Raw genomic sequence first — 21971 nt, 5'->3', positions numbered from 1 at the left:
CTCAAGGTCCTGGAGGGGTCCCTGCGCAGGGGGGTGTGGGTCAGCCTGGGCCACCCTGGTCCGATGAGCGGGAGTAGGTGCAGCTGGCAGAGCCCGGGAGAACTGTGCCCTCCTGACGGTGCTGGGGAGCTCCACGGAGCCCGGCAGGTCCTCCCGGAGGGAGCCGCTCCCGGGGCCCGCCTTCTGATTCGCCGGCCTGGCAGGGCCCGGGAGGCGGGGCGGAGGGAAGTGGAAGTCTTGCTCGGAGGCCTGGAGGCCCAGCCCTGGCGCCCACTAAGTGGAAGTGTGAGCAAAGACCCTCCCTGGAGCTGGAGACCAGTGCACCGTCCAGTCTGCTCTGGCCTGGACGCCGGCTTCCGGAGGCTTCTCCAGCAGGGGCTGGCTGGGAACCAGCAGTGCGGGCAACCTGTAAGAGGAGGGTGGGGGTCCCAGCTCCGGGCGCTCTGCCGGGGCCTACACGTGCAGCCGCCCACCGCAGGGACTTGATCCTAGGAGGGCTGCCGTGCAGCGTCCAGAGGGCATGTAGCTGGAAAGGCCGCTGCGGCCGGCAGGCCAGGGACCTGGCCACGCTTGTCCCCCATGGTCTCCAGCCCGCACCACAGCCAGCACAGCACTAGCCCGTCCCTTCCAGGAAGCGTCTCCCCTCAGCCAGCTCTCTGCAGCAGGTTCCTGGGACCCCGACACCACACAAACTGCTTTCAGAAGGGCTGTTCCCCAGCCAGCAGAGGTCGGGCCGACCGTCAGGGCAGATCATGCCGGGGAAAGCCCAGGCCAGTGCCTCACCAGCTGGAGACGCCAGCTGCCAGGCGGAGGCAACAGCTAGGGAGAGGTCGGGCCGGCAGAGGTCGGGCCAGCAGAGACGGTCCAGACCAGGGCTCCGGCTCCACCACCCCAGGCGGTGCGTCTCACCGCACCAGGTCCCCGCCCGCGGGCTTGCCATTCTCCGTCCCTGGGCCTCCGGAGCATCTGAGTCCGGCGGGCGCGGGCAGCCTGACGCCCACCCCCCACCCCCGCGGATCTCCGGGAGGACAGAGGCTGACATCAGGCTTCCAGGAGCAGCTGGTTCTGGGCCCTTGATGGAACTGCGACCACCAGTGTCCCTGTCACAGTGGGTGTTTGTAGAAACTCAACGATGGAAACGTCATGTTGTGTTATCAGGAACTGGAAATCCGTAACAAAACACTAACTGGAAAATCCCTAAACATTTGAAAATTACACAGAAACCTCTAAATAACCACATGGCCAAAGTCGCCCGCGGAAAAGCAGCCGCGAGCCGGAACAGTGCCGGTGCAGGCTGGAAAGCGAAAGCGTGTTCCCAAGGCTGCGTGGGGGGGGCACCCCCGCAGGTGGAGGACGGGGCGCCCGGGGGAGGGTCACGCAGGGAACGCAGGAACAAAGCCTCTAGAACCAAGCGCCCTGAAAGGCTGTACACCGAGACCAGAGCTGAGCATCCCTCAGAGCCGTGGAGGGGCTGGGGCTTGGGCTCCTGCCAAGCAGCAGCCACAAGGGAGGAAGGCGGGCTGGCCTGGGGCTGCTGCCGGCTCTGTGGGCAGCCAGGCTGTCGCTGCTTCCAGGCACCCACCTCGGTGGGCAGTGTGGTCCAGAAGGAAGCGCGGTGGGTCCATTCCAGTCCCCGTAGCCACACCAAGACCAGCGGCCACCTGGGAGCTCGCGGCAGGTCCCTCGGTCCAAGGTACAAGAGCGTCTTGTGGAAAGGGCCCCCCACACCCAACACTGAGGCCTGGGGTTCAAGGGGCTCTTCAGACTCAGGGCCCAGCCAGCCAGCTCTGGGCACGGCCAGAGGAGGCCCCAACCCTCTGCACATGCCCAGTCTCTCAGGACATCACAAGAGCCTGGGGCTTGCCTTTTAATAAAAAAATTAGCTATTCCTTTATTCCTTCAAACATCCCAATTTATGCCCGAGGGCCAGCCAACCCCTGTGGTCGCACGGTCCCTGCTGGCGGAGCCTCCCCAGCCTTCAGCTGCTTTGGCTGTTTCTCTGGAAGCGTTGGTGCGGGGCTCTCTGGGTGGGTGGGCTCACCAGGGTCCAGCACAGCTCCTGCCTCCTGGAACACAGAGATGCCCGGATGGTGGGGACCCCCAGACCCCACAGACGGCACTGTAGGGCAAGAAGCACAGGCAGGCACCATGCCCCAGGGGGGCACAGAACCAGGCTGGCTGCCCACCTGCATTCCATGCAGGGACCCTGCTGAGGATGGGCCTGGGAGCCTCAGTGGACTTCTCATGGGACATCCCCCACTGCCAGCATCCCCTCTGTGGACCCATCTGCCCTAGTCCCAGACCTAGGACCTCTCCAGGCATAGCCCCCACTATGCTCAGAGGAGCCGACTTCTACCTCTGGGAACCTGCAGACCTGGACGTCCTTCCCTCCGTGGGATCTCCACCCCATGAACTCAACTAATCTGTGCTGAGTGCCTACTTGGTGCCTGCCATCCACACACTGAGGCCCCAGCAGCACCAACCACCTTACTGCCTGCATGGGTGCACATTCATGCCACTGCTGACACTTATAAACCACGTCAAGTGTGGAGAGAACAGTGCCATCAACACAGATGGGTGCTAGGACTGTGGCGCTGCCTCAAAAAAGCCATGGATAGCATCTCTGAGCAGCTGACCACTGACCAGAAGAGACATGATTGGAATAAGGGAAGAGCCTTACAGACAGAGAAGAAAGATAAACAGCACAGCAGTGCAAAGGCCCCGAGGCACATGCATGCTAGCAAGCAGGAAGTACCACATCCGAAGGCGTGGAACCCAGTGGCAAAGGGGGGTTAGATGGCCCACTCCAGGGCCTCCAAGACCCCAGAGGCCTGTATATACCCACACCCAACCTAACACCATCACACTTGATAGGAGCTCCAAAGGGCCAGCCTACTCTGCATCTGGACAGCTATTGGCTCCCACACACCCAGAGCATGGCCACAGGGAAGGCCTGTGCTTACCCTGTGCTCACACCAGCCGCCTCCTCTTCCGGGCGTGCCAGGAATGCCGAGTTCTCAGCACATCAAGGTTGTCAAAACTGTCTAGGCAGGAAGAGTCAGAGCCCTGCCCAGGGTCTGGGGCTCCCTGTAACAGAACCCAGGCACAAAAGGACAAGAGTGACTCCCCAGCAGAACACGCCAGGGAGGAAGCTGTGTCCTGGCGCCACAGCACCAGGGACACACGGCTCCCCAGACCTGTCCCTGTGGAGACATGGTGGCTTGTGGATGAACAGAGGCCACAGAAGTGTAGACGTGCCCCCCTCCCCGGGCATCCCCACCTGGGGACTCCAATTCCCTTGGTGACGCCAGAGCCAGCGTCCCATGTCCTGGTTCTCCCAGCCAGGCCAGCAGGGCAGCGCTGAGGAACACAGGTGGCTGCCAGTGGAGAGCCTGCAGGCAGGACAAGGGACAGGAAGCTATCCTTCCCACAGCCTCAGCCCCAAACCCCCCTCTGCTGTCCTGACGGCACAAAGGTTGAGTCCTAGCTGGGGACGGGCCACCAGTGGCAGGAGACGCCACAGCCTCCCTGACATGACACACAGTGAGAGGATGTAGCTCCCCTGCTGGCCCCAGGAACAGGGTCAGAGGACACCTCGCCAGAAGTCCCAGGGCCACAGCTTCCCGTGTTTATCAGGCTTTTTGCCAGGGATTAAGGAAAGCAGTTTGCCTCCATGGCTCAGAAAGCTCTTCTGGAGTACACGGTGCCAGAGCTGGCAGCTGGAAGGATCTCGGTGTTCCCAGACACGCAGAGCCACCTCTGCAGAGCTGGTGCCCCAGTGGAGGGTCTGTGTGCACATGGGGTGCCAGGGCCCAAAATAGCCTGATCCCTCGGGCGAGGCTATGTGGTGGGGGCCCCAAGAGGGGCTAAGGGGCTAGAGAGCTTCCTTCCTCTGTTTCCACGCTGGCCTCAGGGCCTCGTCTGCAGACTGTGCAGACCTGGAGTCAGCTTCCTCCTCCTCAGCAACCCACGGGCCAGGACTCCCCTGACTGGGTGTGGGCACTGCAGCTGGTGGCGGGGGGGGGGGGGGGGCGCTCTGTGCCCACGGCCACCTACCTGAGTGGGGGGAGAGACCTCCGGCCCTGCCTGAGGAGCGCCTGCGGAGCAGCCATCTGTGAGCTCCAGCTCCCCCAGGTCACCCTCGCTCTCGGGCTCAGCCCTTGTGGCCACGGACAGGGTGGTGGGGACGCCGTGTGGAGACAGGGTGGCCAGGAGTGCGGGGAGGGTGAAAGTGGCCAGGAAGCGGGCCTTCAGCAGCAGGTAGGCCGGGCTGTCCCGGAGCTGCCGGTGCACCTGTCCCAGTGAGGCCTGCAGGGCCCCAGCCGCTCTGCTGGACATGAGGGAGGCGGCTCTCCGCTCCAAGACCTTCTTGTGGAGCAGGAGTCCAGACAAGGCCCGGAGGCTGTACAAGGCGGGGGGCTGGTAGGGCAGCCTGGTCCCTAGTGGGGGAACACACACCCCCTGCTGTCCCCTCAGCCACTCCCGCACGGCTGCCTCGCTCTCCTGGGATAGGAGGTCCAGGTCCAGGGTACCCCTCTCAGCCCCAGGCCGGGGTGGGGGTAGCTTTTCCAGGCCCAGAGGCCCTGTGAGTCCCCCTGGCCCTGGGGACCCCGATGTCCCTCCTGGGCCACTCCCAGGGCCAGTGCCCACTTGCAGAGGTGGCCGGTTGCATGAGGGGGGTCTTGCTTCAAGGTGATCAGCTGTAATGGTCGTCTGAGAGAGTATCCTGGGCACAGCTATTTCCCTGGCCACTTGGGCCTCTCCAGGGAAGGAAGATCCCCCATGGGCACGGGACCCGTCACCGCCCACTTCCACAGAACTTTGGGATTGGCAGAACCTCGGAAGGGTCGAGAGGTCTGTCCTAGAGGGAGGATCTGAGCCTGTGTCCATGCTGGCTAGGGGCTGCCAAGGGTGGCTGAGCCCAGGGGGCCTGGGGCCCTGGCCCGCCTGCATCCCAGGCAGGGTGGGCAGCAGAGGCACTGACAGTCCTTTGGGGTCAGAGGTACCTGCTGGCCCAGGAAGGCCCACCACGGCTGGCACTGGGAGCAGTCCCTGGGCTGTGAGCACCCAGGTGACAGGCAAAGGGGTGCTGGCTGCCACGTGTGGCCCACCCTTGTGCGTGGCCAGAGCTGGTGTCAGGCCGAGGGGCTGGACAGGCAGCTGAACGGGGCTGGGGCTGGCAGGGAGGAAGAGTGGCACCTCTGGCAGGCCCTGCTTCCGGGATGCAGCGGGGGCTTGAGACTGTCCCAGGCTGCCCTGATGGCCGCTCACGAGGACCTGGCTGGGAACCGGAGGTCCGCAGGCCGCAGGAGCAGCCTCTGTGGAGGCCAGGCAGCGGGCCCCAACGGGCAAGGCGGAGGGCTGCTTGTCCTCAGCTGACGCACTTAGTCCCGCGGCTGCAGGGTCTGCGGCAGCCGGGCCCGAGGCTGCGGGGTTAGGGGTCGCCTCTGGGAGACGGGGCTGGAGCACCAGTGGCGAGGAGAGCAGCAGCTGTGGCGGGAGAGCCACAGTGCGTACGGTGGCCTTCCTGGCCCGGGCCTCTTGAAGCCGCTTCTCCCGCAGCAGCTCGGAGACAGTCTTGGGCTTGGGGCGGGGGCCACACAGAGCCGGCAGGGGCGCCTGCGGACGGGACTCGGCTCGGCAGGGCCGCAAGCCCCTGCTCCCTTTTTGGCTGGTGCTCTGCCTTACAGCTTCCTGCGCTGGCGGGTTCCGGAGGCCGCGGCCTGCAGGGGACACAGGACACGTGCAGGTGAGCTCCATGTGAGTGGACCGTGGACAGGCCTCCCCAATGTCCCAGCGGAGGGCCCGCAGGGAGGGTGGGCAGCTGCTGGGGGCCCAGAGCAGGAGCCTTGGAGTCTCATCTGCACGTTCCCAGACCTCCCGGAGCTCCTGCCGTGGCCAGAGCAGCAGGGCCCGCCGGGCACCGGCCAGCTCAGACCGCACATGGGTGGGGGCCTTCAGTAGTTCCAACACGACTGCTGGGCACCACCACCCGCCTCACGGGGTCTCCCCAGGCCCCAGACCCTTGCACGATGCTGCTGGCATGCGGAGGCTGGCAGCGGCCCGGACACCCGGGGCTGGCTTATGTGCAAGGAAGGAGCCTGGGCAGCTGCCTCGCGGGCTCCCGGCAGGCGTGCTACTGTCCCTGCCGTGGGACTCGGACAAGACCTGTCACCGAGGCCACAGCTGTGCTGTTCAGAGCCCGAGACACAACGCCCCTTCCCACTAGGTTAGGTGCTGAAGACAAGAGCAGCGACAGACGGTACCTGCGGCGTCCTGCGACGGCGACATCTGAAACACAAGAGCCAGCGCTTTGGGAAGTCCCAGGCCCAGGCCGACTTCTCCACCCGCAGCAAGACCCTCCTCCTGCCCTCACCTGCAGTGGGAGCGGGGCCCCAGGCACCAAGGCGGGCCTCCCTCCCTCCCCACATCCTCTTACAGGAACCACCAGCTGAGCTCATCATGGTGGGGTCAGGGCTGTGTGGTCTGAGGGAGAAGCAGGGGCCTGGCTCTCCAGGCAGAACTCGGGGGCTCTGGGGCCTGGATGGGGCTCCAAAGGGCCAACCCGGTCATTCTGTCATTCCCTTCAGTTGTGACTGGACCCAGGTACACGGCCTCTCACTGACAGACCGCACGCCCGGCGTTCCACCCCAGCAGGGCCGATGCCCAGAGCAGTGCCCAAGGGCTTGGAGGCCTCCACGCAGGGACGATGCAGTATCAGTGCGGGCTCTGCCCCTCAGGACTCCAGGCAGACAGGGAGACCCCTCCCAGGGGGGCTGGCACGAGGGGGCCAAGAGCCAGCAGGGCTGCTCTCAGGGACTGGCCCAGCCTCTAGGGAAGCCGAGAACACGTCCCATCTCTTACTTCCTGGTGCTGCGAAAGGGAGGAAGGGGTGATGCAAGCCAGGTGAGCCTGTGTCTGGTGCTCACCCCTGCTCCTCACCTGCAGCAGCCCAGGCGCTGGGTCCCGAGTGCCAGTCTGGAGCAGGGCCGGAGTCTGGGCCTTCCTCTCCCGAACGACCTCCATGCAGCCAGCAGTATCGATCTGGAGCAACTGAGGGATGCGTGTGATGCGCGCATGGCACATGCCGGACTAGAGCCCGTCCCCCTTCCCCGTCCAGGACTGAGATGACGAGGGCATCTGCAATTGAACTTGAGCCTGCTCTGACCACTGCTCGGGGCAGGTCCGGAGGCTGGCATAGCCCCTCAAGACCACGACCCCTTCGCTCAGCCCCTGCCTGGCCTCAGGGCCTGGGGGCATCGGAGCAGAACTCCCACCGGGCTGGGGTGTTCGTCCCCCAAGCTTCCATTTACACACTCCCCAGCACCCTGTCGCTTCTCAAGATGGAGTTTAACTGATGGTGGTAGGGACAGCGCTGCCCCTTCCTCAGGGACCAGCCTGCCAAGCGTCACAGGCCACTGAAAGACCCTTTCAAGGCTCTGAACCTTCAGAGAGTTAGACCTCAAGAAGTGGGCCCACCTTCACCCGAGGAAGGCTCTGCCTTACGGGACTCCTCACCTGGATAAAGAGGGTAAACACAGGGGTGCTCGCCAGCCGGGCGTCCTCCAACTGCTTCCTGATGCTGTCGGCTGAGGAAACAAGGGCACGCATGTGTGCTTATTAGCAAGGCCCCTCTTCTCGGGCCTCAAAGAACCCTGCATCCACCTGTCACCACGCTCAACCGGAAGGAAGGGCAGGAGCCCGGAGAGAAGGCTGGCCCTGAGTGGCCTTCGGAGCCCCCCAACACCGAGAACACGACCAGCTCTCCAGAAACCTGCACGCAGGCACCATGCACCAGAGCCCCGAGAAAACCCTAGCTAAGGCCCAAATGCTGGTCACTCCCAGACCATCTCCCCTGGGCTAGTCAGGTTGGAGACAAAACCCAATCAGCCCTCCAAGGGGACCTCCCCATGCAACCTCCTGCCCCAGCCGAGCGACCCTCCATCTGCCCTGTGTTTCCCCACTCCCGGGCCCCACAGGAGGCTCTCAGCGGAGCGCAGGGGCAGTACCTCGGGTGTGTACGGTGGCAGGCCTCCGGGGAGAGCACGGCAGGACGACGTCACCCACCCATGGGCTCACGGCCATCAGAAGTTGACGCTCAAGGAGTCTCCTCTGTAGGGCATGTCCCCGCCACCGCCGCCTGCTCCCAATCGTCCTGTGCCACAGCTGCCGTACAGGGGGCCCGGCCACACCGTCACTGGTGCTGGTCCCCAGGGATGAGCTGAGCAGGCACGGCTGCCTCAGTTTCTCCTGAGTAAGGAAGAGAGACACCTGGGCTTCCCAGCCAGGCTTGGCTCCTGGACTGCCTATGCCACACCCCCTTCTCCCTGGACTGGGGAGGGGCCCTGGGCCGCCAGGGCAGTGGCGGTGGGGAACAGCCTCTACCAGCGTCTGGCGCCGGCGGGCTGTGCTGGTCCTGAGCGCCTGCAGCACGGTCTCCAGCGGCACCTTCAGCAGACGACTCCCGCTCTGACGGACAGATGGCATGAGGCTGGGCCCGTGGGGAGCACAGGGCTGCAGGGCAGCATGCACACCCCCGCACCCAGATCCCAACGTGGAGTGGTGGGAAGTGTCCTGAAGCAAGGTGGCCTCGGTGGGTCCCAAAGGCCTGGCACCCACGTGCCTGCTGGGCGCGGCTGCAGCCATCACCGGCGGAGCCCCCTGCTCCTCCAGCTGGCGCCCCTTGCCGATGGCACCATGGGAGCCTGATGGTCACAGACGTGGCAGAGAAGCCACGCACAGCGGGGACTGGTGCAGACACTCTGTCCAGATGCCTGGACAGCCTGCCGTCCCCTCAGGCGCCACCGAGGGGAGTCTCCGACCTCTCCCAGCACACACAGCCTGCTCACCACACCCCTGCAAGCAGCTGGAGCCAGGCAGGCAGCCAGGGCTCCGACACGGCGGACTCCGACACGGCGGACACCGACCGGACAGGCGTACACGGGGCCAGACAAGGTGGGCCCATGCAACTGGACACCGGGACCCTGCAGCGGGGCGGGTTCTGGCCTTTTGCAAGCCAGGAGGACACCCTCTGCTTGCTGCCCTGCCCTGCCCTGCCCCGCTGCTGCTCGGGGACAGATGGATCAGAAACGGCTCCAAGTCCGTGGGCCCACCAGGCAGTACCCTCAGCAGCTCTCCTGCTCGGCTTGTAAAGCAAACCCATGGGGAAACAGAGGCGGCTGCTCTGGACATGATCCTCCTGAGACAGCCAGAAGCGAGCACTCTATCGAGCCAGGACAGGTGTCCGCTCTGCCGCACCCAGGAAGGCCACCGATGTGAGGTCAGACCGGCCTGCAGTGCCTTGGCTCCAGCTTTGCGACCCCAGAGCAGCAAGGTGGGACGCAGCACCAGGGACCATGGCCTACCTTGTCTGCTGGCTCCTCTGAGGTTGAGACGTGAGTGTCCACTGACTCTGGGCACCCGATGCTTCTCGTGCTGGTGCTGTGGGTCCCGGAGGGAGTGTCTGCCTGGCCCGCCTCCTCGGTGGGGCGACTGGCTCTGCTGTTCTCCTGAGCCTCGCTGGAGCTCCTGGGGGGTCGGGAAGAGGCAGCACGGAGTCCTGGCCAGCCTTGGGCTCCCCCTCCACACGGCTCACTGGTGCTCTGCCTGGCAGGCACCCACAGGTCCATGTCCGGCACAGTGTGCTGAGCCGATGGGAGCTCCTGTCCACCCGCCCGGGCCTCCGGGGCTTCCTCTGGCTCCGAGTCCTCACTGTCCCTGCTGCTGCTGCCGCCGCTGCCTCCGCCCTCGCCACCGCTGTCCCCGCTGCTGCTGTCCCCACTGCTGGAGCTCCACCGCACGCTGCGAAGGGGCCTCCGTCTCCTCCTCCCCCGACTCTGCTTCTTCTGTGGGGAAAGGCTACTTGGAGGCCTCGGCTGCCCAGGGCTCACGGACCAGGGACAACCAGCAGGCAGGCTAGCCCTTTGGGGAGAGAGCCCAAGCAGGCTGGGACACGGTGCACTGGCAGTACAGGCCCCCTGGCCCCTGACTGCCTTGAGGGGACAGTAGCTGTCGGGAAAGGCCAGGGCTCTCTGCCCTCGGCTTCCGGGAAGAAGAGATGCCAGGACTGGAAACCAGATGTCCCTCCTCCTCTCCCCACTCGGCAGTGATGTTGGCCCCACAGGTGACAGGACTTTCAGACGGACTTTGATAGAGACGCACCCTGACCATGATCTTCCACTTGCTCAGACACTGGGAGCCCGTCCGGTGGGGCAGCTCAGACGCTATCCTTGCCCAATGACCTACAAAGCACAACAACGTGGAAGTTGCTTCCCACGGTCTTTGACAAGTTCACAGCCTGAGTGAGAGGCTCTTCTCGCGCGCGTGCTGTCTCTGTACAAGACCTGCGTCGCGTTCCCTGAGAACGAACGCCCGCGGCGCACGGCTCCCCGCGGGAGAGCAGTTTCCAAACCGCGGCGCACAGCGAGGCCTTTGGAAAGAGTCTAGGGGACACACGACGAGCGGGAAGAATCCATCTGCGTTTATGTGAAGACGGCCCCTGCCTGTCTGCCACACCCCGGCGTCTACACCAAACGCTGCAAATTATTCTCTTCCCGACGGCACAGGCGGGAGAACACCGGTGCCTTGTTGTTAGGGCAGTGGGACGCTGTGCCAGTCAGGATTCCGTGTGTGCCTAAACCCAGCAACCCCACACCCTGGGTCTGCTCCTAAGGAAATGCTGCAGACAACGAGCACTCAGGCCGGCTCTGGAGCCGGAACGAGAAACCACGGGGATGCGCATCAGCGGCTGGGCCGCTCAGGCCGTTCTGGGGTCTTCCTCAGGAAGACAGGACGCGCTGTCGACAGCAGCGGGAAGGCACAGGATGCGTGAAGACGGAAGGTTCACAATGGACGACGCAACGCTACGTCGTAAAGCGGGAGACAGCGGGAACCCGTGAGCTCACGCCGAATGGCTCAGCTTTACGAAGCTGCCCCAGCAACGGGCCCAGAGTGGGTCGGGCAGGCGTGTGCAGCCGGGAGCAGCCGTCTCTAGGGGAGGAGTGGAGCCAAGGTGCTCCTGAACCTTCCATCCCGACCACGCATCAGGGCACAAGGGGGAAGAGCCGCTGCCCCAAGCTGGGGAGACGCTGGGGACAGGGAGGGGGCTGGCATCGCCATGAGCCGCGCTCCTGGGGGCTCCAGGCGGCGGCCCCAGGACTCACCGACGCCGTGCTTGTCGATCAGCTCGAGCAGCTTCCCCTCCTCGCTTGCAGCCCACCGGCCCTTCTTCAAGCCAGCCTGCAGCCGGCGCACGTACCTGGGAGCAGCAACAACACGGGGGCATGTTGGGCGCCACGATGCCCTCCTGTGGCTGTCCCCGTTCCCACGGCCGTCCCCATGCCGGCAAGGGCTCCGGGACCTGGCACCAAAAGCTCAGGACTGAACAGAAAATTCAGATGAACTGAATCCCATCAGCATTAACACCTCTTCAGCGTGTCTACAGAATGCCATCGGGAAAGCCAGGCCGACGCGGCTTTGGATGAGGGACTCGTAGCGGAGCACGTATCCGTGCACACAAAGCCACGGCACATGGACAATGTGCTTTCGTGACCGGGCGGGACGGCATAAACGGACGTTTCTCCAAAGTAGACATGCAAAGGGCCGGTCCACACACCAACGCTCAAGGCCAGGGGCCACCAACAGAAGCCACTGAGATGCCACCTGCCACCCTGCGCCAGCTGGAGCTGCCGGGGGTGCTGAGCTCCCGGAGCCTCCCGTGGGGACACCGCTGTGGGAGACCAGGGCAGCCCTGTGTGTTCCGGAAACCCCACTTGCAGGCACACACCCAGGAGTGACCAGCATGCCCGTCCACACAGATGCTTGTGCACGTGCTCATGTTGCCAAGGTGCGCCCACAGGGGGAGTGTCAGGCCTTTGTCATCCACATATCTTTTTAATCCTCTCTACACCCGACGTGGGGCTCAAACCCACGGCCCCAAGATCAGGAGTCGCACATCCCACTGACCGCGCCAACCAGGAGCCCGCCCTGGGTTTCATCGTTAAGGCCGAGCAGTCCCCTGCCGTCCGTCCAGCGTGAGCGCAACTCTTGTTGCTGACTTGCCCCCCCACTGATAGGCACCCCGTTCCCACGTGTGGCCGCTGTGAGTGGCGCGGCTCTGACCGTACACAGGCAGGTACCCGGTTCCAGCGGCCGTGCGGCGGCTCAGCCAGCTCCCCCAGGAAGCTCACGCCATCCTCTATGGATGCGGCTTTGCACCCTCGTCTACACCTGCCCCTTGGCGCGGTCTTAAGAGTGCCCGTCCCGAGGCGCGCAAGGTGCCAGCTTGCTGCTGCTCTGGTGTTTCCTCAGCGACTGAGGCCGCCGGGCCCGGTCTCCTGTGCTCTCCGGAGAAGGCCCGGCTTGAGCCCTTAACTGTTTGTCGTTGGGAAACAGCATTTCCCTGGGGCCGGTCACACGCTCTGAAGGTGCCTGGGGTGACAGTCGCACAGCTCACTGACGACAGTGACCCCCGGACCACACCCCTCGCAGGAACGTGTCACATGACACGTGGACTATGTCCTTAGGAACCGTTATAAAAAGCCAGGCTGAGGAAAAGAGGTTGCCCAGGCAGCCTTCCAGAGACCCTGCAGTCAGGGATCTGGAAAACGAACTTGAGCCACAGGCTCAGGGGAACGTCCCCGGGCCACCGTGACTTGTGCCTGTACAAAAGCCTGGTTCGAAAAAACAAGGATCCTGCCTCCCGACCAGCCACCCTGGGTACGCAGGGCTCTCACGACCACCCCAGCCTCCACCAACAGACCATCCGGGGCCACAGACGGCTCACCCACCCTCCTGGCCTCCCTGGAAGCGACCCCAGCAAGGCCTCCCTCCTCAGCGAGGTCCAACTCACCGGTCTCGGCACTGGGCATCGCTCCTACCTGGCACCTCTTCCCGGATTTTAAACCAGTCCTGCTGCCCGTACTTGGCAACTGCCTGAAGCAGCTTCTGCAGGATAGGATGGCAAACACGTGAGCCTCTGCAGGCCACTGCGAGCTCCCCAGGCCGCGTCAGTCCGTTTTGGCAGGGACGGCGGGCGCTAGGCTCCCATCCTGGGGGACGGCTCCCCTTGGCTTCTTTGGCCGTCCACTTACCTCATCTTCCTCGGGAGCCCAGAACCCCTTCTTCAGGCTGGGGTCCAAGCTCTTGGTCCACCGATAGATGAGCTGCATGGAGTCCCTCCCTTCCATGTAGTAGACAACTGGGGACAGAGGGGACCCGCGGTGCAGAGGGTGGGTGACCCTGGACGTCCCCCTCCAGCCCCACCAGCTGGTCGCGACCGCGCTGCCTCCGCCCATGCGGGGCCTCGGGTTGGGGGTGGGGGCGGCCCTGTGAGCCGCAGCAGGGGCCCAGGCGGCAGGGCCCGGGCGGGCACTCACTCCTCCGGTAGGGGATGTGGCTGCCGACGCGCATCTCCCGGATGAGCTGGGCGAGCAGGCGGTCCTCCTCGCGCGTCCACTCCTTGCGCTTCAGGGCCTTGTTGTGCTGCTGGTACTGCTGCAGGCACTGGAAGGCGCTGCGGTTGGTCTTCCCGAGGCCCCAGAGCAAAGCAGAGCGGGCGTCACTGGCACGCACCCCGCAGAGCAGTGAGCTAGCTGCTCCCATCAGACCCCGCGGGGACAGCGCAGGGCCTGAGGCCAGAAGGCCACGAAGCACCCAGTCTGCGTGCTCACAGACACACAGCGCGTCCTGAAAGCCCGTGACGCTGCATCCACGGGACCCCAAAGCGACACTGGGCTCCTCAGGGGGAACGGCCCGGTCTGCAGCTGGGGGCGGAGCCTCCCGCAGAGCACGTGCCTCTGACGCTGTGAGGGGCCGCGCTGCTGCCCTAAGCTGGGCCCCGACCAGCCTCCCTGAAGCCTCCGTCGAGGGCGGCTGAGTGGTGCCTGCATGTTGGAGGGGCGGACACCGTCCTAGGAGAACTCCGGGGAGGACTGCAGCCCGGGTCCCATAAACGCGCCCGCTCGGGTCGTGAGCCGCCGGCATCCACAGCAGATGTGGAGCCCAAGCCTGTCCCCTCACTCGTGCCCCGACGGGAAAACAGTGCCTCGATTTGAACTCTTTTCTCCTAAGGGAAACCCTCGGGGTGCAGAGAACACCTACGGCCGGACACGTGCAGCCTGCCGGCCCAGGAGCTTTGGGTGTGGGGACGCCTCTTAGGACACGATGCCAAGAGCGCGGTCCCGGAAAGACCAGGGCAGCTGGCCGTCGCGAAGAAGAAAAACCACGGAAGCCTGTGATTCCAAACGCGCAGAACGGTCTCTAAAACTCATCAGAAAACAATGAAAAATAAACCAAAAGTCTCCACGGGCATCAGGCCAACAATGACATACGGGCGAGAACGAGAGTGTCACGTGTTCGGCAACACAGAGACGCAGACGCGAATGTGACGCTGCCACGTGCCCGTGAGGACGGTCACGTCTGGAGCCCGGACGCCGCCACACGCCGGGGACGACACGGGGCAGCAGGACCCTTGTTTGTGGCTGGGGGTCACGGCATGGGGCGGCCACTGTGGAGGACAGAACCAGACGTCCTCTCAGCACGCGGCGGCTCCCCGGCGTTTACCCGGAGCAGTTGAACACTCACGTCCCCGCAAATGCCTGCGCACAGACCTCAACAGCAGCTTCCCAGCCACCAGATCCCAAGCATGACCAGCACGCCCTCAGCGGGAGGAGGGACAAAGCGAGGTCCGTCCAGAAAACAGCGTGTTATTTGCGCTAAAGCAGCACGAGCGGCCAGGCCGGGAGAGGGCCCGGAGGCACCTGCACTGCCAAGAGGACGGGGCCGTCCAGACGGGCCGCACGTGGCAGGACCCCGGCTCCGGGCCATCCCAGGAGAGGCCGGCGGGGCACCCAAGTGTGCGAGGCCACCCCGTAGATGCGTGTCCCCGTGCCCTGCCCACGCCCACACAGGGCACCCTGCCCTCAGGACAGCCCCGCCCGCCATGGTTGGCTTCAGGTGCCTGTGCGGCAGCATAGGCCCATCCCGGGCTTAAACGGAAGCACCGTTCTGGCAGGGACGCCGATGGCGGGGGCGACGGACGTACGGGGAGGCTCTGTGCCTTCCTCTCCGTTTACTGCAAACCAACATGGTTCTCAACCAACGCGCTAAATAAAACCCCAGAAACTCAAAAAGACTAAAAGCGACTTTAAGCCCGACTTACTGAGGGCACACAGCCTAAGCGTGCGTACGCCAGCTTCCTCAGTGGCTCCGCGTGCGGAGCGTGGCCAGCAGACACGGGTGGGGGTGGGGGGGACCGTGCCTTTCTGATGCCGGCACGGCGCTCTGGCCGGGCGGCTCTATGGACTGAGCTCAGCAGGTCAGAGAGGCCATCTGCCCCGCCTTGGGGTCTACACTGGTCTCTGGCTTCGGTTCAGTTTAGCTCGGTCCGTGGCGATCGTGGGCCTGTCCGCGGCAGCGATCGGCTCAAACATGGGGCTACACTTCTCAGCCTCGCAGGCCGCGCACCACCGAAACCCAAACCAGGGCACAACCCGGAGTCCCGAGACGCATGAGCACGTACGAGAGAAGCACCTCCCTACGCTAAGGCCCACGGAGGCGGCGAGAGGCACAGCCGTTCTCAGCGCGGCGAGCCTCCAACACCTGCACGGCGGGGACAGGCCAAGCGAAGCCCTCGGTCCTCACCTTGGAAATAGCCCAAGAGCCCAGAGAAATCCGGGAAAAGCGTTCCTCTCAGAACCCGTCGGAACCAACTCCTGAGCTGCATAGATCCGAGGCAGGCTCCAGAAGGAAGCCAGAGACAGGCCTTGGGAAGGAGGGGAGGGCAGGGGAGCACTCGGAGACGGAGGCTGAGGAACCGTAAGCTTCCAGAGACTCAGCCCAGAGGGCAGTGGAGAGGCTGTCCTCCCGCAGCCAACCCTCAAGAGCGGCAGGATGAAGAAACTGGCGAGCTCCCAGCACTGGGCTGTGGCCCGTGGCCCGTGGCCACCCCAAGCCTGCCCAGCCTCCCCAGACCTGCACCCGAGGCCCCTCCAGTCCTCACCCCCAGCTCCTTGGCGATCTCCTGCCACTGCAGGTGGCCGTGCTGGGCTGCAAGGGCCTTGAGCCGGTCCACCTCCCGCCCGCTCCAGTCCTCCTTGTTGATGCTTGGGTGCTCCCAGTTCTGCCAGAACTTCCGGATCTCCTCCGCGCCGCGGCCACCCTCGAACTGCACCGGCAGAGAAACCTAACCTGTAGGGGCCGTCGCTCACAGACAGCTGGCGGCTCAGCACCTGGGAAGACGTGGGATCCCCGTCCAGGTTGCCAGGACTCACACAGCCAGAAGTGGGGGCTCGGCTCCAAGCATAAAGCCTGAACCTTCCCACTCGTCTGTCTCAGAAAAGGCAGCACACCCCGGGGGGACAGCCCAACGTGCAGCTGCCCAGACGTGCGGCCACCGGGGACACAGCCCGACTGCCTGAATCTGACCTTGCCGATCCCAGCCCCTGCCCTCAGCTGCCAGGATGGCCGTGAGCCATCAGCCCAGTGTTGCCCCAACTTACGTTAACATTGGAAATCTTCTCCCAGTCGTGGCTGTCCAGCCTGTTCCCCAGCAAGGCCTCCTCTGGGAGTTGCCTGGTGGAAGGGACAGGCTGCCAGGGTCATGCCAGGCCTTCTGCACCTCTCCCCAGGCCACACCCTCCCCGTAAGACCCAGCTCACCGGATCTCCTGGACCTCCCTCTCTGCCTCCTCGCTCTGCTTCTCCAGGACCTGCCGCTCTGCCTCGCTTGTCACCCTACTCCGTTTCTGGTGCAAGTACTCAAGCCTATGGGGCAGGCAGACACACCAGGGTCACCCACGTCAAGGCCGCACTCTGGGGGGTAGGGGTGGGCGTGCTGGGGCCAGCGTGGCTTCCCCGAGGACCCCAGCATGCATGTCCCTGCACAGGATAAAGCCATGTGTCAGGGAGCAGATGCCAAAGCCTGGCTCCGACCCCAAGCAGGAAACCGCCCACGGGCAGCAGCGACGCTCCGTCTCCTGGCTGTCACCATGGTCGCATCAGACACAGACAGTAATGACTACTGGTCCAGCATCCCAACTGCCCGCCTTGGGCCCAGTATACACGGAGGTGTTCTGCGGGCGGCCTGGCGACAAGCCAAAGCCTACTTAAGTCTGTGGTCGCCCCTTCTAGAGGCCAGGGAGGAGGAAACCATCCCTGAAAACAAATCCTGACCCACACATCAAGCCGTGACACCAGAGGCAGCTCCTGGGACCCCTGGCCCAGCCACAGGTGCATGTGATGTGGTCACATGGTGTCACACCAGCACAACATAAAAAGGCCGTCTCGCGAACGATCTGCGTTCAGGCCAGAGAAACTGCCCCAGCAGCATGACTGAACGCGGCCACCGGGCCTGCCTGGTTCTCGCACACCCGACCTCGAGCCCAGGTGCCTCTGTGGGGGAAAGTCCCAGGGATCAGCGCCTCTCCTGCTGCGAGCGGAGGGACGCGGCCACACCGAGTAGCGGTCACAAAGTGTCCAGCCCGGACTGCCCCCACTCACCGGGGAGGCTGCCCCCGCTCACCGGCCGCAGCTGTGCTCAGACTTACTTCAGTAACTTGGGCTGAAGCAGGCGCTGCAGGCGGTCGCTGACCACCGACCTTCGGAGCAAGGCCTTTTCCCAGTTCTTCCCTGACAAGACACGACGACGTCAGCACTGCCTTCCCCTGCCCTGATGCGAGGATGCGGTGGGCACACAACCAGGCCAGGACCACAGGGCTGGCAGGGGGGCCGGCTGCGGGCAGGGGGCCCTCTGCCCAGTGAGCTGGATGCCTTGGCCCGAGCTCACAGCTGGGCCCCTGGGGCTGGGCTTTCAGAAGGGGAGACCAGACGGTGAGCCGTGGGGATGGGGGTCCCCATGTGGCGTGAGCCAGGCAGGGGCTTTGAGGGGCCAGTCCCAGGGGTCAGAGCGCGAAGGAGCCCACAGAACCGCAGGAGGGCGTCTGAGGAGAGGCAGGGCTGTGGCGCTGAGGCCCAGCCCGCGCACGTACATTTAGTCACCAGGAGCTCCTCAAAAGCCTTGATGCCCTGGGCGGCCTTCTCCCGCGTCTCTTCGTTGGCAGGAGGCCCCTGCCCGATAAAGCACTGTCAGGTCGTGGCCAGGATCCGGGTACGTTCACCTTACGGGCCGAGCACGTCGCTCTGGGCCCCACTAGGACTCTGGAACCTTTCCCTCGGCCTCCTCGAGCAGCTTGGCCACGTGGGAGGCCCGGAACCAGACGCCTGGGTCCAGAGCTGCTCCCTGGGGAGTGGCTGGGGGCCGAGAGGCGTGTGGGGCGCGCTCAGCAACTCCACAGGACCTCGCTACCAGGCCGGCACGACTGGCCCAAGCTGCCCCGCCCATGGTGCCACCTCTTATGGAAACGTCCCCGGGGATGATCTGCGAAGCTGAGGTTAGCAGGCCACGCTCCAGGGCCAGAGACCCTTTCACCGCCGGCAACCGAAAAGAGTTCAAAGAGACCAGAGCGTATCCTCCTGGACAGTCCCAGGAATTCCCAACACCCACAGGAGGTGTGGAGACGAGAGCTCCTTCCCACACAGCCTGCTGCCCACCCCCAACCTCCCTGATGAGAGCAGGGCCCCCGCCACTCACCATTCCGGTCACCCTGTCCTTGAAATAGGGCTTCATGAAGTGCCCTATGTACAGACTCGGGGGCAGGCTCTTGCCATCCTTCGTCTTGGGGCCTTTGGACCCTGCCAGGTCACACAGGATCTCCTCCTGTGGCAGATACAAGGGGCCCTCTGGGGTCAGGCAGCAGCGCTCAAAGCCCTGGTTCTGGGGTGTCTGGCCAGGGGGGTTCTTAGGGCCTGGCCCTGTCCTACCTGCTGCTCTCGGTTCTGGGCCAGCAACAGGCTGACCTCCGCCAGCCTCTCCTGGATGACCTCCTGGTAGACCATGTTCAACTGCAGGCAGGTCTCTGGGTCTTCGGGCAGGGTCTTGTCCTTGGGGTCATCCTCACCGTTGCTGGCCTCACCCCACTGCTCCTCTTCCTGGTTATGGGGGAAAACTGCTGCTGAGGAAGGAGGCACACAGACGCCACCCCCGACCCCCCAGCCCGCGACCCAGGGCAGCACAACGAGAATCTGAGCTCATGCTCTGGTCCCGGGACCAGCAGGAGACCCCCGATGTGGGACTGTGTCCAGCGCGTGCCCATTCCATAACTTCAGACAGAGGAAAGAAACATCTGGGACTACGTCTCGGGCGGGAATGTACGAGGAGCCTCTTTACCGTCCTCTTTCCACAACAGACGTTTCTACAGCACTCAAGGCTCAGAACAGGCTCGTGTGCCCTTGTCACCACCAGGGGACAACACGTGTGAGGATGGCCAGCAGGACCTTTGGGCGAGGAACTACAGTAAATCTACGCCAGGGGCAATATCCCGCCGTTAAAAACTGAAATTAATTCTGCACCTGCTGCCTTCGTGAGAGAACACGCAACAAACTGTAAAAATTCTCCAAATTAACGTGTCATCCTAAAACAAACAAAAATAGCACTAAAAACCGGCCTGACTGCAGGACTATGTGCCAGGCACCGTCCTGGGTCTGACTTGTGCTGTGACTGCCCCACTGCATGCTGGAAACTTGGGCACAGACAAGCAAGTCACAGGGGCCAGACCCGGGCGGTAAGCTCGCCCGAAACCTTCCACGTGTGGCGCCACGCCCACGCACACACCCATCAGGAAGCTCGGCAGAGCCAGGAGACGTGAACACCGAGCCTCAGACGAAGGTCATCCTGGAGCAATTTCAATTTTGGTGACAAATACTTGCGGACACGTCACTGGCAATAACAAAGACACGGAAAACCTGAAACGTGCTCTGAGCACCCCCCCCTTGGTCTTGGGTACGCTGGTAGGGGTGGCGTCTGCATCAGTGGGCACCACAGCCAGCTCAGGCCAGTAGTTACCGAGCCTGGGGATCCCGCAGCCTCTGAGTCCTCGTCTGGCAGCGAATCTGTGGGAACACAAACACACTGGGCAGCTGATGGTGACAGGAGCCCACAGCCACCCCAGAAACGACCCGCAGGTGCAGCACAGGGTCGCCTCCTGATGGCCACCGGCAGGGGAAGGGCTGAAGGGCCTTGGGACAGAAGTGCGCCTACGTCCCCAGCAGCCAGCGGCTGAGCGCTATTCACTGACAGGCAAGACGGGCCCCGAACCAAGGGCAGGGTCAGCCAGAGAGGGCAGACGCGCCAGGACCACGCGGGGAGCCCTTGCAGGAGCCGGCCCCGTCCCAGGGGTGCTGCAGTTAGTGGGGGCGGGGGCAGGGCGGAGGCCCTGGAGGAGTCGGAAACTCTGCGGAACAGTCTCAGAGCTGCCCCCGAGGCTGGGGAGAGGCCCGAGGGCCCAGTTTCTCCTAGACCCTGACCCCGCGAGCAGGTTCTCAATCAGAGCTGTGCGAGGGGCCTCTGGGTCCAGGGAAGCACCGAGGACAGCACGTGGGGGTGGCTCTCAGCTGTCCGGCATGATGGCCGCTGACAAGCTGAGCTCTGCAACCTTCCCACCGCTGAGGAGGACAGCCGGCCGCCCTCACCGGACAGCGCGCTCACTCCCGGCCCTCTGAGGCCGAGCGCCAACGGCCACCTCGGGGCGTAAAGGCCAAGGTCAGCGCAGCCGAGCACTGAACTGGCCTGGAGGGGGCCGGAAGGGCTCCAGCCGCAGCCCGTGAGAGCTCACCTGCATCGGAATCCAAGCCCAGGCCGGATGCTGAGACGCCCACTCTGACGCCCGAGGAGTTGGGGTCCAGGATCCGCTCGAGCTCTGCAATCTCCTTCGCTATCTTCTCTCTTTCCGAGTCGACATCCATGACCTTGACCTGCCACGGGCACAGTCCCCAGGACTTCAGAGACCCGCCCTTCACACATGCCAGCGGGGGGACAAAAGAACCCGTCCAGAGCAGGCAGTTCGGGCGGGGTGGGGGGCCTGGACCGCGGCTGGACGCCCCCACACCCCACAAGCACCCGCTGCCGGCTCCCTGGGCGCTGAGGCCATGTGGATGCGGCCGGCCCGCTCAGAGGCTGTGGCCAGCGGGCGGCAGGGGCGCGGACACCGGCAGGGCCTCAGAGCCCGTCTTCCCGCGGCCGCACGGGCACCGGGGCCGACACGGCAGGCTCCGGACGCCAGGTCACCAGGGCACACGGGCGAGGGAGGCCCCGGCGCGCAGCACAGGTACGGCGGACCCCGGGGACACGCGGCAGGGCCCCCGCACCCACAGGGCGCCCGCGGGACCTGCTCCTTGAAGCAGCGCCCGTGCGGGGGTCGGGCAGGGAGGAGGATCCCGCGGCTTCACGAGCGCGGCCCGACCTAGGAGCCGGGGACAGGGAGCCCGACCGGCCGTGAGCCCAGCTGCCGCCTCCGCCGCCGCGCGACAGCGGCCCCGGCTCTGTGCTTCCCGCCCCGCCCGGGCCCCTCCCCGGCGACGACCCCGCCGGCCCCACCGCCGACCCCGCCGGCCCCACCGCCGACCCCGCCGGCCTCACCGCGACCTCGCCCTCCGCCGCGCCGCCGCCCCCCACTCTTCTGGCGGTCGCGAGACCGGAAGTCCCGCCCCGCGGCCTCAGCGCGGGGCACGCCGGGCCGGGGCCGGGAAGTGCTGCCCCCGCGCGGCCGCCCTCGGGACTGCGGAGCGCCGGGCCGGGGCGGGAATGGTGGGCGGGGCTGGACCTCCGCATCCTTCCCCTCGCAGTGACCTCCGCGTCGGCGGACCCCGCTCGTCTCTGCCTGTGCTAATTCTATCCGGGTCTGTTGTTCGCTCCGGCGAGCAAGGCGGACAAGTGCTCCGCACCGCGGCGGCCAGAGCCGGAGCCCGCCTCAGCACCCACCCCCAATCCCGGGGCCCCGCGCGTACCTCTAGGCCGTCGGGGGGCGGCCCGAGCCCCGGGCGGCCCGCCTGCAGTGGCTCCTCCTGGGGGCGTGTGCTGGGCGGGAGCGGGGGCAGGGCAGGGGCGCCACCCCCCTCCACCCCCGTCTGAGGGGCGTC

At 65.0% G+C, this 21971-nt stretch overlaps 1 protein-coding gene across 6 annotated transcripts; it reads right to left on the bottom strand.

The window, feature by feature from the left end:
- SNAPC4 (small nuclear RNA activating complex polypeptide 4) lies at window positions 1-21533 on the bottom strand. 6 transcript variants are annotated; one of them, XR_007122138.1, is made up of 24 exons: window positions 20669-21401; window positions 19900-19946; window positions 18819-18986; window positions 18589-18714; window positions 17987-18065; window positions 17546-17627; window positions 16659-16763; window positions 16500-16572; window positions 16001-16165; window positions 13377-13524; window positions 13092-13198; window positions 12851-12945; window positions 11163-11257; window positions 10162-10241; window positions 9366-9845; window positions 8386-8469; window positions 8010-8250; window positions 7519-7589; window positions 6943-7053; window positions 6267-6291; window positions 4057-5723; window positions 2964-3087; window positions 1583-2066; window positions 1-406 (listed from the first exon to the last, which is right to left on the bottom strand). XR_007122138.1 is itself a non-coding variant. In XM_047698793.1 (24 exons), the coding sequence occupies exons 2-23, from the start codon at window positions 20796-20798 to the stop codon at window positions 2971-2973; spliced, it is 4296 nt and encodes a 1431-aa protein (XP_047554749.1). In that variant the 5' UTR covers window positions 20799-20807; window positions 21472-21533; the 3' UTR covers window positions 1-2066; window positions 2964-2970. The 6 variants fall into 6 exon arrangements, 5 of the variants coding, with proteins under 5 accessions (XP_047554749.1, XP_047554747.1, XP_047554748.1 ...); XM_047698793.1 differs by adding an exon at window positions 21472-21533 and having other exon boundaries at window positions 1-2066; window positions 20669-20807; XM_047698791.1 differs by adding an exon at window positions 21451-21497 and having other exon boundaries at window positions 1-2066; window positions 20669-20807.
- Between the last annotated feature and the right edge of the window lie 438 nt (window positions 21534-21971).

Source organism: Lutra lutra, chromosome 13 (assembly GCF_902655055.1).
Source record: "Lutra lutra chromosome 13, mLutLut1.2, whole genome shotgun sequence".
NCBI lineage: Eukaryota > Metazoa > Chordata > Mammalia > Carnivora > Mustelidae > Lutra > Lutra lutra.
The sequence above is the reverse complement of the archived record's forward strand: the minus strand, read 5'-3'. Positions and strand labels throughout refer to the sequence as shown.

Excerpts from the sequence above, each read along its gene's own strand:
- SNAPC4 (XM_047698793.1), bottom strand. The coding sequence starts at position 20,798 with ATGGATGTCGACTCGGAAAGAGAGAAGATAGCGAAGGAGATTGCAGAG. Across the intron at positions 18,066-18,588 it reads AGGACAGGGTGACCGGAATG|GGGCCTCCTGCCAACGAAGA; the intron begins GTGAGTGGCGGG and ends TTTATCGGGCAG. Across the intron at positions 10,242-11,162 it reads GATCGACAAGCACGGCGTCG|GTCATTGGGCAAGGATAGCG; the intron begins GTGAGTCCTGGG and ends TGTGCTTTGTAG.